Here is a 17,769-nt window from a genome sequence, read left to right as displayed (position 1 = left end):
TTGTCAGTCTCTCTCTCTCTATCACTCACTCACAAGTTACGAATCAACTCCACCGGCGACGACAACCCTTCCATCTACACAACTACCTCTCTGTCTCTCTCTAATCAACTCAATCGCCATAACTCTCTCTCTCAAATCTGAACGCATCGTCTGTCATCGTCATCGTCGGCAGCGGTCCTCTGTCTTCGCCATGGACGTTGTCCGTTTCCTGCCGTCGTCTGTGCCGCTGTCCCTCCATCCTCGTCATCATCGTTGGCCATCCTCTGTCCTCGCCATCAATTAGGTACTGCATCAATTAATTTTTTGACAAAAATTTATTTTCACTTTAATTCCATGGATCTGGACAACCTCAAAACATTCTTTAGGCAATTGCAGACAATTTTGTTTAACCTTTTCTTCTGCTTCTTCTAAATTTATGGAGACTAATGCTCAATGGCCATAGGTAGCTAAATTAATTTATCTCCAACTTATTTTCCTCTGTGATTTCTTTTTCTACTTAATATATACAATGTTTCAGTGGTTCTATAGATATTATTATCATGAGAATTTATAACTTTTTGATGTGTTGTATTTTCATAGAAAATGCATAATGCACTCATGCTCAATTTTGTCCTTTTTTCTTTTTTCAAAATTAACTCTTAATTTGTTCTTAAAACATAAAAGCTTGCACTACTGCACCTTTTTTTTTTTTGCCCTTTTTTCTTTTTGCTTATGTGATAATTGATAAAGCAATGGAAAAAGGTATTGTGGCCTGTAGAATACTAATTAATTTTGAATTTTATTATTATTATTTTTTTTTGTTAAACGAGCCAAGCCCGAGCTTTTAAAATTAAGATGAGCCCGAGCCTGAGCTCAAATTTTTGAGCTCGTCACGAGCCGAGCCCGAGCCCGAGCCCGAGCTGATCCCATAAACAAACGAGCCGAGCCCGAACAGCCTAAAGGTCGGCTCGGCTCCGCTCGGCTCATTTGCAGCCCTAATTTCAACTCTATATTTTACTAGTTCTATTTATAATATTTTCTTAGAGGGCAAATTACATAAACCACCCCTCAGGTTTTCAATTCATACATCAAGATAGAATGTGGACCAATATTTTGGTCAACAACCCTTGTAATTTCGTTGATCTATCACATATCCTTCAATCTAGAGTGATGCGTCAAAGCAGTGGAGATCAAAAAAATTTTAGACAAAAATAACCTTTTGTCCATTATGCAAACTGAAATTACATAATCAGCTGGACAAAAGTACCCTTCTGCCTAATTGAATCACGTGATCCCACTTTTCTTTCCTCTTTCATGGACATCTCTCTAGTTTCTCCCTCTAACAACAATGGAGTCCGAGTTCTCTCCAGCGCCAACATATTCTCTCTCCATCGATTTCTTTCTCCTCTGCAATGCCTCCACCAATCGCCACCACCACTATTTTACACAGACCTCCCCTGAGGTATTCAATCATTCCTTATTCAATGATTTCAATCATTCCACTCAACTCTCAAATTCATCTATATTTCTACAAACATGTGTGTGTGTGTGTGTGTGTGTGTGTGTATATGTGGTTCAACTTATTCTTTTGGTTTTTGTATTTTAATCTTGTAGCTGTGCTTGCTAGTGGGGATGTGTTGGCTTTAGTTTTGTTCTCTGCAATCGGAAGTTTCAGTCATGGTGGTAGACCAGATATCTCTCTCACTCTCTATATAATACAGTAGTGGACTGGGTGTGGTGGACCGGAGACGGCGGTGGTGGGTGGTGGTTCCCTTGAGACTTGTCCACTATTCTAGAAATCAACTTCAATCTGGTTGGCTATGGTTTCGAATCTGTGTTTTTTATTTTTTTTTTTTTTATTTTTTTTTTTTGCAACAATGCATTAATCTGGGTCCATCATTTTCTTCAAAATTACTTATATATATATATATATATATATATATATATTAGATGTATATGTATATATTAGATGTATATGTATAGATCTACATCCTATGGGTGAGAGGAGTTAGAAAAGAGAAGGAGACAGTCTTTTTCCACCAACCAAAATGAGCTGCAAGTATAAGGGAAAATTGTTTTATGTATTAGGAGGGGCAAAAATGTAACTTAACAATACCAAACTCATTCTCAATTTTTCTCTGATTTAGCCTAAGGTCATATGGGTAAATTTATGCTGATTCACTAAGATCAATTACTCAACTAGGACCTTCCTGTTATATGGCCACTTCTATCTTGATGTATGAATAAAAAATCTGAGGAGTGATTTATGTAATTTGTCCTTTCTTAAATTATTTCTTCTGTATGTTACACTAGTATCATTATTAATTACTAGAACAATATTATTCCACTACTTTGAAGTACATATGTATAATAGGAATAACACTTTCTACAAGGAAGGAATATCTGTCAAAAGAATTGATAAAACTTTCTCTCTGATTTTATTTTTAAACAAAGAATTGACCCAACCTTTAATCACTTTACACTATTGGATGGTTTGCAAACTCTATTTGTCACAAATCACCAGCAAATCACGTGCATCATTTAAACTCAGACCTCGCGAGATTCTAACCAGAGATCTAAAAGAGTAGCCCCAAAAGCCTTGCTAGCGGAGCTTCCTGTTAGATTTTGGGTTAGCATTTATACAAAAATCTAAAAAAATCTCAATTTACACTTCAATAAAATAAGATAATACAAACAGCTCTGGTATTTGCTAAGAGATGATACAAACAGTGAAGTTGAAATCTAAACAAATTTTGTTCAAATAGGCATAGTTCATACATAATGTTTGGCAGTCTGTTAGATTTTTTAGCAAGATAAGCAATAGCACACATACCCGAAAGCTCAAGAAACCTAATCTCAATTATTTTAGATTGTTCTTTCTCCTAGTTCATACCTTCAGAGTGCATTGGAATGAAGAAATTTGTAGTTCCAACATAATTCAAACTCTCCTGTGATGTGTTTGTTTGAATCTGATGTCAGAGTTTTTGCGAGTCCCTAAAATACAAGCATCTATGCAAAAACATATTGTAGCCTGTTTGGATGTCGGTAAAAACACTGAAAATGGCCTCAAGCAGTCAAGGCTGCTCTTGATGAAATCCTATATTGTAAGTAGACAAATTTTCTAGTTGCCAATATACCCTTTCAAAATGATTCTAAGATCAGACAATTTTACTCAGCATCATTTTCAGCTTATATGTCTGAAATTTGAATAACATCATGAAAACCTTTCCTTGATATATTTATAGACAAGGAAACAAAAAACCTAAGCTTAAGAAGCATTAGTGACCAACTAAATTAGGCCTTTCCTATACCTTTCACTCCTCTGCATCATCTGTGATACCTTCCCCTGTGAAAGAACAGCTTGCTAGTAATGGATTCGAGTCAGCGGAAGAGTCTGCAAATTCCTCTTTGTACATTTCTTCAATCATTGGCTTCCACAGCCGAACGCGAGCATTTATGAACCAATTTGAAACCTAAAACAGCCATGATGAAGCACACATTGAGATTAAAATTAGCCCAAATTATTGAAGAAGACAGTGTATGCATACAGAGTTGGAATTTTGTGAGGAGAGGATTTACTTGGTTCTTGGTCAAGCCTGTTTGTGATGCCAACATTAGCTTTTCGGTGTCATTTGGATAACTGTAGAAGAACTAATTATCAGTACTAACGGAATAACAGATGGTAAAATCTTTTTTCCGAAAGTTCAAGCAAACACACACCAACAATATTGTCCCTAAGATCATTAATGCCCATTGGTAGAGTTTAAAAGACTTACGGGTGGAGAAAATGTTCGAAAAGCCAAGCGCGAAGGATTGCCACAGAGGTCTCTGGCAACCCTCTGATAGGTCTCCAAGCCTGCCTCTGGCTTTGGCTCATTCCAATCTGTTGAAAAAACAATCTATTATGCCTATTATCTCTATCAAACAAGCCAAGTTGTGACAAATCGGTGCTGATGTTTGGCAAATCTTGTGCAGCTTTTCTTTTTGCCGCGTTAATTTGAGATATAATTGCATCTCTCAGGCTGCAAAAATGTCTGGACATGGCTTGAAGTGCAAGAGCTGTGTAAGATTTACCAGCTCCTAGACCTGCAATCACCTCAAATGATGCAACCACTTCTTCCAGATGATTATGGTATTGCTCATAGCTTCTCTCAACCTGAAAATTGATTGAAAAAACTAAATTAAATTAAATGAACTGCAAAATTCAAAAAGCAATCAAGTCAAAATCATTGAAAGCTCACCTCCTCCAACAAGCCAATAAGCTTTGCAATTGTAACTTGGAATTCATGTTTGTCAGCTGAGAGTCCATTATTGCACAACTCTGCTTTTAGTTCAGAACAAAGTCCCAAAGATCCTCTTCTGCTGCTACAAGATAATCTCCTTACATATTTTTCATTACTCAAATCCACGGCTTTGCCACCGACATTAACGGATTCTTCCAGAAGGGACTGAGCTGGTTTTAAATATTTGGAACTGCCAACAGCAATAGCAAAAGCTTCTGCTCCATAAGAGGTGGAACAAGATTGATTTGCTGAGGTTGAAGAGGCGGCAAAAGGGTCACTTGCAAAAGAATAATCGCCATTTTCTCTTGCTTGTTCTCCACCAAATAAGTAATTGGGGCTAATGAGATTTGAATTCAAGGATCTTTGCCTATATTGGACCGACGGCGGAATAAGCATATGAGGAGAATCAAGAGACAGTGAGAGCCTTTGAGCATGGTGATTGGCCTGATCATTTGATGCTCCAAGAAGATCCATTAAGTGCCCACTATGGTTCATCTCAGATTCCTGAGTTTGATGGACAAGGTCTATTGATCTAGACACTCTTTCACCAAGAGACTGAATGCTGGGCAAAACACCAAGAGACTGAGGAGGGTATAAACCACTACTACTGCCTCTTAGCTCATTCCTGTAAGCTTCAAAATGTTGGTTTTCGAATTGGTTTCGACTAGCAATCGAATCTGAGATAATGAATTGGTGTAGAATATTTGAGGCTGGGTTGGGGGTTGAGTCCTGTGAAACCATATTTAACCAAATACTAGAGCCAAATTAAGGACTTGTTATAAACACCTATATATTCATCAATCTATGTGGTGTTTCAGCGAGAAAATTTGAATCTTGATGAAGAAATGTACAAGGCTGAGAATCTAGTTTTCCTAATTTTGAACAGGAAAAGAACAGACTAAATATATAATTCAAAATGCAGGACTAGGAATCTGTACTGATATGAACAAGAGATGTTGGAGTCACTGAGCAGAAGGGAATGTCGAAAAATCAAGACTTCAGCTCTAGAACTAATGCAAAAAATAATCAAAACCCCAATTATTGTGAACTGCAAGTGAAAATGAGAGAACTTAACCCTCTAAACATTTTATAAGGAAAAAAAAAAAAACCCCTCCATTCTAGAGAAAGAGAAAGACGTGAAACAAAGAGGTTGAATGTATCCAAACATAAAGAAAGAAGATTGGGGAAAAAGAGTGGTATACAACCAGAGGAACTAATTAATTGACAAGCCCATCTCTTAATGGCTCTTTGCCAACTAGTAAATACAACCACTGATAAGCATAGTTAAAGAAGTTACAGAGTTGGAAAAGCAATGAACACCAGTGACCAGTCTATACATGCAATGGGCAAACATACCTCGACAATAGCTCATTCAAAGAAGAAAACACACTTCTCTCTGTCTATAATATATATATATATATATATATACACACACTGTGTAACAAAAGGTCTAGCATATAGAAAGCTATAAAACCTAGAGACATAGACCTCTGCAATCTCTCCAAAGAGGTGAAAGCTAATTAGCCAAGTGAAAATGCTTGAAAGTGACAGGAAAATGTGGTCCCCCCTCTTCCCTGACTACAAAACAACAAGCAAAAGCATCAGCCCAACCCCTTCAGCTTTAATGCCTACTGTTACATTTCTTTGGGATACTCAAAAGTAGTGTCTCTCTCTCTCTCTCTCTCTCTCTCTCTCACACACACACACACAATAGAAAGAGCTAAAATATGATAAATTGTCCTGTTGAACAAGTTTCTGAAACAGTAAAAAAGAGAGAAAAAGTGGGCTGTCTTTTGCACACTCCAGTCTTAAGATGATATGGGAATATCCAACTTTTTTCCTGTTAGCTGTTGTAATATAATCATCATACATATATTGAGATGTTGAGAGGACACTGAAATCACAATCTATCAAGTAAGAAAAAAAAAGAGCATAAATATAAAATGGATTCTTGTGCAAACTTATTGTGGGTTATGAGATTGATTGATTGATTGTGGTACATTACATTAGGATGCTCTAGTAATGATTACCACTTTTGTTCCTTTGGCCTCCCCCAGCTGTCACTCTCTGTTTCCCTAGTTTTGTAGTTATATATAGGACCTGATGACCAACCCCACTTGCTGAATAAAGTAGTCTCTGCACAATCTGAAACAATCACAGCCAAATTTTTCCAATACCAAATTCTTGAACTTGGTTTCCCCCAAAATCATTTTCCCTCCCAAGAATCAAAGAGAAGAAGAGTACCTCTAAAAGATGCAACAGTGAGAGAGAGAGAATTTAAGAGCATTCCCTCCATTCTTCACATTATCACACAAAAATTTGCACGACACTCGACACATGCTGGATGGAAGAAAGCATAAAATGTTCAAATCATTCTCAAACTTGTCATTCCATGATTCCTTAGGTTATTTACTTTTCTGTATGATTAAAAACCCCTGGTTTTTCTAGGAATTTAACACAAATAATTCTGCAGTCTTATATATATATATATGTATAGGGTAATGACCTTTTTTTCACCGGTGAGCAAAAAATTCATCCGCACTGTGCAAAGTGATCATTGGACGTAAAAAATTACTACACAGTTACCAAAAAAACATAACAGTCACATCCAATGGTCATCCATGCATGGTGTAGATGAATTTCTTACTCAGTGGTGAGCAAGAGACAATTTGTGTGTGTGTGTGTGTATGGAGTGTATAATATTGCAAACATGCAACTGTACAAGTGAACCACCAAATTTTAAGTTTTTTATCATAAACTCAATGCTGTTTTCAATAAATCCATTACCTAGTTACCAGAAGTTATACCACTCAAACTCTAAATCATTACATAAGAATCAGTACCAATTGGAACCTGCTATAATTTTTTCACAATATATCTTCCGAGAGCTATTAGAAGAAACATCTACATATTCCAGAAGAGCTTTATCACAAAATTATCATTTGGCTGCCAAAAAGATCAAGAAACAACTTCCATACCTAATCAGAATATTTACCATATGATTTTGTGATGATAAAAGTGACAAAGACAATAAATAATGAAATTAGAAATATGGATATGATACACGAAAAAGATGGAAGAAAGTTCGCCAAGATGACTCAGATACTTTCTGGTGGCATTTTCAAAGAATGCTTCTGAAAGCAAGCAATGGATATTAAATCTAAACTTACTCAGCCAACTTAAAAAACAGGATAAAGTGCACAAAGTTGGCATTGCTAACTGAAACCTATAGTAATTTGTATGTTACCGATAACAAATGATTATCCAATTCTTATTTGTTTCAAATAAATGATACATCAAACTCATTCTTTCGAAGAAAAAAAAAATAGTGTACAAGTTTCCTTATTCGCAATTACACGTGAATATATGTGCATTTCATATTTACAAAAAAATGCTACTCATCCACCAAAAAGCAATGAATTTTTCTTTTTTATCCTTTCTTTTCCCTACTAAGAAATTTTTTTCACATGAGTATTGAATTTACATCCGCAGAATTGCAGGAAGCATTTCCTCATGCCACAAAACCAGGTAAGAAGTTTGGAGTTGCTGAACCTGTGTCATTGGTTTCCAGAATCCACACTTTGATAATCTGCTGTGACAGGAGGCCCCCAAAGAAGAATCTTTTGCATCGTCCCCTCTTCACATCCCACCAGACAAAGGCAGTGAGTATTTTTCACGACGTTGCAACCCCAATGCAAGTTTGGTCATCCTGCAGTTTCAACATCCCTGAATCAATGTCATCATCCACATGAACGACATTCTGAAAGTTGAACCTTGCTGTGAACCCATGCATTTCTATATCAGGGGTAAAATCAGACTTCAAGTCATTGAATTGCCCCAGGTGGCCACCATCAGCAACTGTGGACATCCCACTTTCCCGCAACTCTTCTCCCCTATACTCAAATGCCCACAACTTCTCTCTTGATTCTTTGGGTGCATGTTCTGGTGAAGAATTAGAGCCTGCCTCTAAATCACAAAACTCTTTTTTGTACATCTCTTCAACCATGGGTTTCCAAAGACGCACCCGTGCATTTATAAACCAATTTGCAACCTGGTCAAAACATGAGTCTAATGAGTGTGCTAAATGACTAGAGCAATAAGAACAGGTCCTCCTTGATTTTATGATATTGTTTTGAGAAAATATAGGGTGTCAATTGAGTGGTTGATAAAAGAATCAACCACGTAAACAGAAACAGGCAGGGATCATGTGCAGCAGAGACCCATAATTCAATAGGTCCTGAAGAGTACAGTTAATGAAGATCAAAAGTTAAAAAATACCTAATTCTGGATTCAATAGTTGCCTCACATGTATTATGAAGCCATCATTAGGTAATGTTCTCTCTATACCTCTCTCTTACCTGGCTTTTGGTCAGGCCTGTCTGCCTCGCTAACATGGCTTTCTCCCAGTCCTTTGGGTAGCTGATGGAACACCAAAAGCAGCAATAATTAGGAAGAAAGTTCTTCGGTAATGGGCAAGTAAGAATGAGAGAAAATATATTTAAAGAACATACGGATGAAGGAAATGCTCAAACATCCAAGCACGGAGGATTGAAACAGAGCTCTCAGGCAACCCTCTCTGTGGCCTCCAAGAATGCCGATTGATTCGAAGCTGCTGAAGAGCCCTCTGTTGCCTGAGTTGTTGGTCCACATAGCGGAGACGGGATAATACTCCTCCTTGACCATTTGGTGTTTCATCTTGCTCCCCTAAGCTTCGCGAAGAAACTTGAATCTGACTATTGATTGCATCACGTAAGCACCGAAAGTGACGGGAGATTCTTTGGAGGGCAAGTGCTGTGTATTGTTTACTGGCCCCACACCCAGCTATCATTTCAAAAGATGACACAGTGATTTGCATCTGATGGTAATATTGTTTGTATCTTCTATCTACCTACAAGAAGAGCAGGATCATAAGAATTCCTTCAAAATAGTTGCAGCCCGAGAATTCACACAAGTAAGAAAGGAAACGCCTCCAAAGTCCCCTAAAGGGAGTCACACAAGAAACTGATTTCCCCAACATCAGCTTGATTTTAAATATGAGATAACAACCTCAGAAATCCTATTGTACTAACACAGAAGGCAAAACCGAACAACTCTCCACCATCTTAATATGGTGATTTCCATACATGACTCCTAATCAAGATAACTAATATGAGTAATTAGGTGATACTCTGTTGAAAATTCATTCATAAGGCATGTCTAAAATAAAAGAAAACATATGACAAGGCAACCTTGACAGGAGCTAAGAACCTTACGTGCTTCAAGGGACATGACAATACCCTCCTGCAGTAAGAGCTTAACACAAATACTTGTTCAAACAGATCCTGTTTCAATTTCTCCTCTCCACAGTGGCATCTTGATTAATAGTTGAACTAAGTGAATATAGAAAGTACATTACTCAATAGTGGTGTGGTGTACCGGGAGAGAATTAGAGGCAGGCCGGAGCTTCAGTGTTATTCGGACACAAAGTGGCTGTTCTCCAACATGAACACACTTCCTCACGCATGTTGAGATTTTTACCAATGAATAAACTTCTAGAGAGAGAGAGAGAGAAAGGCCACCATCCACACTGCCACTCTCAAACTCAAACACATGTTCAAACGCTTGTCAATATGAGTTTTTACTATTGAATTAATTCTAGAAAAATAATAATAATAACCTAATCATACTGTTGCCCATACGCTAATCAAAGGTGCGGAGATGGATGGCTAGACAAAAACCTAACCTTTGACATTATTTACACAAAGTGGCTGTCCTCATATTCGTTCACTTTTTCATGCTTGGAACTGCAAGCTTTTACTACTATACGAAGCAATGGTCGCTTCCAAAAAACCAAATATAAAATAAACAAGAATCCTGTCAACTCAACTATATATCCAGTGGGAGTCTGATACATTTATATTTCCAACATCATGTTTCCTGGAACAAGCAAATAAGATCCCTTACCATCAGATAGTTTCGAATTGCAAAAGAATAGAATTTCCAATAATTGGATATTTTAGAATGAAACATCTCCACACCAAAGTGAGAACTAATAAGCCTGAGAGCAGATTATCAACTGATTAACTTGAAATTTCATGGTTTAGAAAAAGTTTTATTTGTTGAAGGGTGACAGAGTAACACTAATAGAAAAAGCGCATATGCTAGACCTCCCACATTTTATGTATTCCTTTTAGTATTTCATCGGTGGAGGCCAATATATATGCCACCAGTAGTGGCATACATATTGGTAAGCAAACCTAGTTTTACTGCTAGAAAAGAGAACAGTATTGTGTAGGAAACACAGCTGATGCTCTTAAGAGGTCAGGTCAGACTAGTGCCATTACCATTCTAAGCTGACTCCTGACTATAGATTCTCCAAAAACCTAACCCTCTCCCTCTCCTCACCCAAAACACCAATAAACCAGCTAATCACTTTGAACCAGTTAATAGCACTGTACTTCAACTGTAGAACCTCACAACACAAGCTCTCCCATGCAATTTTGAAAATTTCAAAGCTACTACCAGGGAAACAAAAAAATGGAAAAGAAAAACTACAAACAGAAAACCTTATCTGGTGCTGCCAACCAAGGCTTCAAGAATAGTCTAAAAAATGACAAGAGGTAACTTACTAGACTTCTAAATCAGATCTGCATAAGCAACATCCCTATCTGATCCATAAGTAAGATCCCATTTTTTCCAAAGTTCACCGTCAAACTTGAGATTGCCTCAAATCACAATCAATTTGAAATTTTCAACAACAATTTCATCAAACAATATTGGGATATGAATAAATAACACCAGATGAATTGGGTTTTCCACATACAAGGAGTCAGGGGACGCTATAAAGTTCCCACTTACCCCTCTCATTGTATACCAAGGACAAGCAAATACAATCCAAAATATTGCATTTAAGAAGTGGAACTTGCAACAAATATTGTTTAAGGTATAAACTCACCATAATTGGTAGTAGTTATTTACATATTAGGCATTGGTATCAATGTATGGTGCCCCAAAACTAGGCTAAATTTGAAAACCAAACCTGAGATACTTGTTTACTAGGATGTGAACACCAAAAAACTTTTACATGAGTTGTGGCCCCTATGGCAACCTTTAGTGATATACTTTTACTTACCAAAAAGAAAACTAATAATGTCGAACATTTTTGACCAAAATAAATAAATAAATTAAATAAGGAGTGAAAAAAAGAACTCTAGAAATGTGAACTGAATGAAAATACTTGAAAACAGAAGCAAAATAGACTGTTTCAAAATTTTAAAGGAAAAACTGTATACATTTTTTTTTTTTCATTCCCCTAACAGCATACTAGGAAGAAAATAGAAACAAAAGAAAAAATCATTAGTTCACATGATAACCTAGCAGATAAATTGATACAAGTAACTGAACTAAAGATAGAGATTATGGACATGGAGATTTGACATAGTGATCATACCTCTTCCAACATAGACAAAAGCATTGTTATCCGGTTCTGCAAATGCTGTTGTTCTACAGATGAATGCTCACAAGAGGAGTTGGTAGCCAACTCATGCGGATCAGAAGACACACCACTGTATAAGGGGAGCATAGAGCTACTGTTAGATTTCATTTCACTTTCTTTGGAGCCATCTAGACCAAACTTATATAGGTTGTGTTTGTCGGACTCGTTCTGCTTCAAAGCTCCCCCAACATTAACAACTTCATCAAGCAATTGTTGTGATGGCTTAAGATATTTAGAGTTCAAAATTGGAGTTGCAAGATCTGATGGGTCATATGTATTTCGACCAGAATGTATATCTTTCGGGCTTATTGAGCATTGAGGGGTGTTCAATGCCCCCACTTTGATCAAATTGTGAGTGCCTTCAGGTGAATAAAACGATAAGTATTCAGCATTTATTGACTCCTTACTTTGAGAGGCATCCTCCAGTGAATATGGAACATGGGAACTCACTGAGGAAGAAAGACCGGGGTTTCTAAAATGATATTGAAATGAAGGGACATGAACTGAAGATGTTATTGGTGTGGCAAGGCTGAGAGACAAGCCTTGATACTGAAAATTTTGTTCACTGCCTAAAATGTGTAGCGGTGTTCCTGAAACCATATGGGGATCCACCGAAACAGAGTTGTCAACAGGAAGACTTGTTGTAATGTTTAGCTGCACACCAATCGGTTGCATACTCATAGGGTCACTTGTAGACGGAATCAAAACCATCTCATTTCTGCTTTCAATGGATGGGACTTCAACACTGTTACAAGGAGAGAGAAAACTCCTGGAAAGGAGCTCCCCATAGGAAACAGTGGTAGAAGCTTGGTTCAGATACATCATGTTACTATTCAGGATACGAGGCAAGTTTTTGTTCCGATAAGTATGTTGGAAAGAGATCTCTTTATTTACTTTAACTCTGGTAATAACTAACCATCTTTGTCTTCAGAATCTGCCAATTCAAAAGACAGAGAGGGAGAATGAATTGCAAACAATTAAGAGGAAGATGAAGAATAAATCAAAATATAAAACCCCACCCAGGGAAAGAATAAATAAAAATAAAATATCCAACACCACCCCCAAAAAAAACAGAATTATAGGTTTTTTTTCTTTTTCTTTTTTTTTTTTCCTTATTCTGCACAGTATGAAGACCAGAAGAGCCAAATCCCACAAAGGAGCTATTATAAAAATTTCACCATAACAAAATTTTCTTTTTATTTTTTGAAGGGGATTTTGATCATTATTAGCATCATCATGTAGCTTGTGAATTGGAGCTGATAACAGCGGCAGAAGCAACATCAACAATATCACAAACACATCATAATCATGAATATAGAGCAAATTAGACAATCTTTCACTTAGTAAGAGGGAAAACAAAGTTTCTTAACTTCATAGGACAAAAAAAAAGAATATCACTCAAATCCCAAAAATTGTTGTTTGATAAAATTAAAAAAACAACAAATTGGGAACCCAAAAGAGAAATTTAGCAGCAGCATAGGTGCATCAGTACAGGCATTAAAATCTAATAATCCACATCAAAATTAACTAACAAAAACCAAAAATAATCATCAAATCACAATCTAGAACCACAGATGAGTAAGAAAAAGGCAAGAAGTGATTAAAGTACCGAAACCCACAAGAGAGCAATGGTGTACCCTCTATTTGGTGGGAGCAGAGAAGGGGATTCAACAAAGGCCCCAACCGGCTGAACCCAGTTCCTCCTCAAACAGAGACAAAAACAATCCCCAAAAGATCCTAAAAACATCACCTTCCTTATCATTGAACAATGACTCCAATCAAAACAGTATTAAATAAACATTAAGTTAGTGTTTTATTAGAAAGAATACAAAACATTCTACCTTCTATTCATGATTTTTATTTTCTTATATTCTTCTTCAAATCATTCCACCTTTCTAACGTGGAAACAATAAATAAATAAATGAATAGGAAACTCACTAGATACTTCTTCTAGAACTCAAATGGCTATGCGTTGTTGGTGGGTGTGGTTCTGTTCTCGTTGTTGTTTGCTTAAACGTTAGGGTTTCGAACCCTAACCACCAGTAGGTAGACCTAAACACTCTGCTTAAACCTCCATTTAACGCAATATTTCTACTTTTAGTTCTTTCTCTCTCTCAAAAGTTGCTAGAACTTTTGTGAACTTCATTTTATAATGGAAGGTACGCGGACAACGTAACACTTCAAATACTGGTATGCATATGCTTAATAGTTAATAAATACTATGGTGCTTTGGCGGCAACCAATGTCATCCAAAGCATTCATTTTTAAATTTATATTGACATTATTCTTTTTGGCCAGTGACAGATCTCTCGCCAATTATTTATTTATTTTTGTTTAAGAGACTTAGAGGCTTCCATAAAAAAAGTGTGAGTGTGTGACTTTCTTGCAAGACAAAAATTAAGATAATAAATAGTCTCCCATACAAATTGTAGGCCTTGCAAGCGAAAAAAACTTGCTTCAACAGTAGATATGTAATGTGTGAATTAACAAAAATGTTTGAGAGTTCGAAAAAAAAATTTTATTTGACCCGGAAGTACAGTGCACCTCACTTCTTTGTAATATACTATTGGTCACTAGTCCAATTGGTATCTCCTCCCTAAAAAGAGAGATGAGTGGCCTGAGTCCCTGTTAATGTTAAAAAATAAAAATAAAAAATAACTAAAAAAACCTTTGAAATGCCACAAGAGTAATGTGTTGTTTGATAATAAAAATCAAAATAAAAGATTTAAATTTGTAAGTGATAATTGAAAATTGAGATTTTATTTTTTTGAATTTTAAGTTATAATTGTGAATTAAACTTTATTGAGCATTACTTAAAAAGTAGTGATTATTACTTAAACTTTTATCCTATTTATTTTTTTAAAAAAATATGACACTTATTATTATTATTTTTTATAAAAATGATATTCAAATCATATTATCAAATGAACCTAATTGTTCAAAATCAAGTGCTGATTTAGGTTATTAGTTATAAGTAGGGCCAAGTACAGAAAACATCCTAAAATATACTTACAGTGCATATTGATAAGCACTGAAAAGTGCACATTTAAACTCCTTAAGCTGGAACATTCTAGTACCTTATTCTATTTTATTTTTTCGTTTTAGTCTAATTTCGTGTTATTTCCCTTTTCAGGCACTTATTCCCAAAATGAGTTAATTCAGCCGAATTAGAGCTTTAAAAGAAGCAATTTCAAGCTTAAAGGAAGAAAGGAGCAAAGTGGAAGCAAAGGGGGTGAAGAAGCTCTCTATGATCGATCGAACCCAAGCTGCCATCGATCTCACTATGATCGATCCATCCATATCATGATGGATCGAGCCTTTTGTCCTTATCCTTAGCAAAATATCTTGCTCGATCGATCCAACATTTCCTTCAATCGATCAAACCCTTTTGATCTTATCCTCACCTACCACTTTTGTCCTTTTCCCAAATGTATCTCAGCCTTGTCATTATCCAAAAAGTGCGCCGCCAAGGTTCGATCGATCCAAGCAACCTCGTGATCAATCGAACTGCCTCAAGTTGCGTGAAAAATTGATTTCAAGCCAAATTAAATGTGTGCTCGTGGTGCAATTTTTTGGAGGTCCTAGTGCACGAGGTCTGACCATTGCGTGTGACACTTGAGCTAACTATATAAGGATTTTGGCTATTTTGAGTAAAGAGGTTGGTTAGTTAGAGACGCTTGGCTAGAGATTAGAGGGAGAATACACAATTGAGAAAGTTCTTCCTCTCATCTAGGGTTTCTATCAAGAACATAAGAGGAGGAAGATGAGCTCTACCATGGAGATAGCCATTGAAGGTTGGATGACAACATCAATTAGTGGCTAAACCATCTCTTGGGGCTAGAGATAGCCCTAAGCATGCCTCCTAGACTTTAATATTTTGTAATTAATGGGGATTAGTTTTATATTTCTTATCTTAACATTTGATATATGTAAATCTTGTTTCTACAATGATTTGTGTAGTTTAACACTTCCAATTGATCATTTAATTCTATTCATACGTTTATGTATGCTAAAATGGATATTCATGTGTTTATCTCTAGATTTTGTGACATTGATGCATGTCTATGTGTGTTGATATTATGAATCTAGTGATGGTCAAGGCATGGTGCTTAAATGGTTTACTCTTGTGGTTTGTTTGATGGTTAATACTCATTTCTTAATGGATTATGCCACAACCTTAGTTTAGTTTAATTTTCATGTCACTAACCTAGTTGTAATGTAGTTGCCTTACTCTCTTAAATAGGTGGACAATCCATTATTGTTGTTTGATGTTCCATACTTATGAATGTAAGTTGTATATTTCTCTAATTTGTTGAGTGTGCATTGATTGTGGGCTTATGGAAGGATTAATGGCTTAATTTGATATGTTGTATTATTCATTAAATTGGCTAGACAATGTATGCTTACTTGGCCATCCATGTTAATGTTTCAATCAATGGCACACACTTTCTTTTACAACACATATTTCCCCTAATCCATCAAAGATTGAATGTCTATGAAGGTAATGCTTAGTGGTGAACTCTATGACCCAAGATTCCTCTCTCATATTCTCCACACCTTACTTACTTTAGTTGTTTTATATTGCATTTGTTTAGTTTAAATTGTAGTTTAATTTAACCAACAAACCATCTTTTGATCATTCGACCTACTAATCCAACATTGTTTCCACAAAAATACCGTTCACATTCCCTTGGGACGATCCCTACTCACTCTAGCTATATTAGTAGTTAGTAGTAGTAGTGACATTATATAAATTCAAACTTGGCCACACTACACACTTTTTAGTGCAATTTGGGTGCATAACGCGACGATCACACCAAGTTTTGGCGTCGTTGCCGGGGATAGGCAACGCCGTATTTTGGAAACAATTAGGAATTAGTACTCTTTTGATCGTGTCTTTATTTTATTTTATTTTGGTTACTTATTGTGTTTGTTCTTATTTGACTAGGTGCATTGAGTCAAGAGAAGTGAAGCAAAAGGATTCTAGAGCAAAGAAGCAAGCAAGCCAAGTTAAGTTAAGCAAAAGCATAAAAAGCTAAAAATTAAAAATTTACAAAGCAAAGCAAAAATTGAAAAATGATTTGAAGTTGCTTAAGGACCCTTTCTGAGCTTTTCTAACCTCTCTAGTTAAATCATCGGCCCGCGTGGTGGCAAGTTTTTAAATTCTTAGCTAGATCGGAGCCCGCGTGGAGGCAATTTTATTTTTCTTGCATATTGTTGAAAGCGTGGGAGTATGGGAACAATGTATATGGAGGTTTATTGATTGATTTGTTGCGGAGGCGAAGTGATTGCTATTTGCTACATGCTTGTTGCTAGTTGTTGTTTTGATTGTGCATGTAGGGTCATAGGTCATTAAATCCTACTCTTGTCCCGCTTGATTATCATTTTGAATTGGTTATTTGTAATCCTAGGGGAAGGGGTAAGTCTAGTAACTCCATTTCATCAATGGATGAACTAAATGAAGACTATATGGAGGACCTTGGTCACATCAATCAACAAGGTATTCTTCACCCTAATGTGCATCATGACAACATTTAAGTACCATTAGGCATGCTGAGACCTTTCGTTCCACAACAACAAGGCCAAGTTCTATTGGGAATGCCTTAGCCAATTTTTGTTCCATCCCCACCTCCCGCTGTTCAAGATAATTATGGTGCTCGTGTTGAGGCACCAATTGTGAATCCCCCTCTTTCTTTAAGAGATCGTTATGTGCCAAATGAGTATAATGCACTAACATGCATTCAATTACCTCCATTTAGAGCATACCATTATGAGATTAAACCACAAACAATTCAAATGCTTCCCAATTACCCTGGGCTACCAAGTGAAGAACCTTACAAGTATTTGGATGAGTTTCTTGAAGTGTGTTCCACCGTGAAATACACTGACATGCCGGAAGAGGTTTTGAGACTCAAACTCTTCCTTTTCACCCTTGAAGATAAAAGCAAAATACTGGTTTAACAATTTGAGGCCTTTTTCGATAACTACTTAGGAAGAAATGCAACAAGAGTTCTTGAAAAAGTACTATTCGGT

The 17,769-nt window shown here is 36.4% G+C and overlaps 2 protein-coding genes and 1 long non-coding RNA gene across 5 annotated transcripts; 1 reads left to right on the top strand and 2 right to left on the bottom strand.

The window, feature by feature from the left end:
* Positions 1-1,272: 1,272 nt before the first annotated feature.
* Positions 1,273-2,270, top strand: LOC132279046 (uncharacterized). Its single transcript, XR_009471204.1, has 2 exons — positions 1,273-1,441; positions 1,594-2,270. It is a non-coding gene; the product is annotated as an uncharacterized LOC132279046 (long non-coding RNA).
* Positions 2,271-3,126: 856 nt separating this feature from the next.
* On the bottom strand, positions 3,127-5,736 carry LOC132279141 (BEL1-like homeodomain protein 11). The gene is made up of 4 exons (XM_059781074.1): positions 4,221-5,736; positions 3,756-4,135; positions 3,559-3,619; positions 3,127-3,452 (listed from the first exon to the last, which is right to left on the bottom strand). The coding sequence occupies exons 1-4, from the start codon at positions 5,001-5,003 to the stop codon at positions 3,294-3,296; spliced, it is 1,383 nt and encodes a 460-aa protein (XP_059637057.1). The 5' UTR covers positions 5,004-5,736; the 3' UTR covers positions 3,127-3,293.
* Positions 5,737-7,380: 1,644 nt separating this feature from the next.
* Positions 7,381-13,902, bottom strand: LOC132279139 (BEL1-like homeodomain protein 3). Of its 3 annotated transcripts, none has more exons than XM_059781073.1 (5): positions 13,675-13,902; positions 11,692-12,670; positions 8,774-9,150; positions 8,621-8,681; positions 7,381-8,313 (listed from the first exon to the last, which is right to left on the bottom strand). In XM_059781073.1, exons 2-5 carry the CDS (start codon positions 12,559-12,561, stop codon positions 7,936-7,938), a joined length of 1,686 nt encoding a protein of 561 aa, XP_059637056.1. In that variant the 5' UTR covers positions 12,562-12,670; positions 13,675-13,902; the 3' UTR covers positions 7,381-7,935. The 3 variants fall into 3 exon arrangements, with proteins under 3 accessions (XP_059637056.1, XP_059637055.1, XP_059637054.1); XM_059781072.1 differs by lacking the exon at positions 13,675-13,902 and adding an exon at positions 13,346-13,668; XM_059781071.1 differs by lacking the exon at positions 13,675-13,902 and having other exon boundaries at positions 11,692-13,668.
* Between the last annotated feature and the right edge of the window lie 3,867 nt (positions 13,903-17,769).

The sequence above is a fragment of the Cornus florida genome, unplaced genomic scaffold, assembly GCF_030987335.1.
Source record: "Cornus florida cultivar Cherokee Brave unplaced genomic scaffold, ASM3098733v1 CherokeeBrave_3.0.0_Hap2_Chr10, whole genome shotgun sequence".
Classification (NCBI taxonomy): Eukaryota; Viridiplantae; Streptophyta; class Magnoliopsida; order Cornales; family Cornaceae; genus Cornus; species Cornus florida.
This window is presented reverse-complemented; position numbering and strand designations above follow the sequence as displayed.

Coding starts and splice junctions, on each gene's coding strand:
- LOC132279139 (XM_059781073.1), bottom strand. CDS start 12,561: ATGATGTATCTGAACCAAGCTTCTACCACTGTTTCCTATGGGGAGCTC. Junction 9,151..11,691: donor TTTTGTCTATGTTGGAAGAG/GTATGATCACTA, acceptor CTCTTCTTGTAG/GTAGATAGAAGATACAAACA. Junction 8,682..8,773: donor TTTGAGCATTTCCTTCATCC/GTATGTTCTTTA, acceptor GTGTTCCATCAG/CTACCCAAAGGACTGGGAGA.
- LOC132279141 (XM_059781074.1), bottom strand. CDS start 5,003: ATGGTTTCACAGGACTCAACCCCCAACCCAGCCTCAAATATTCTACAC. Junction 4,136..4,220: donor TTATTGGCTTGTTGGAGGAG/GTGAGCTTTCAA, acceptor ATCAATTTTCAG/GTTGAGAGAAGCTATGAGCA. Junction 3,620..3,755: donor TTCGAACATTTTCTCCACCC/GTAAGTCTTTTA, acceptor GTTCTTCTACAG/TTATCCAAATGACACCGAAA.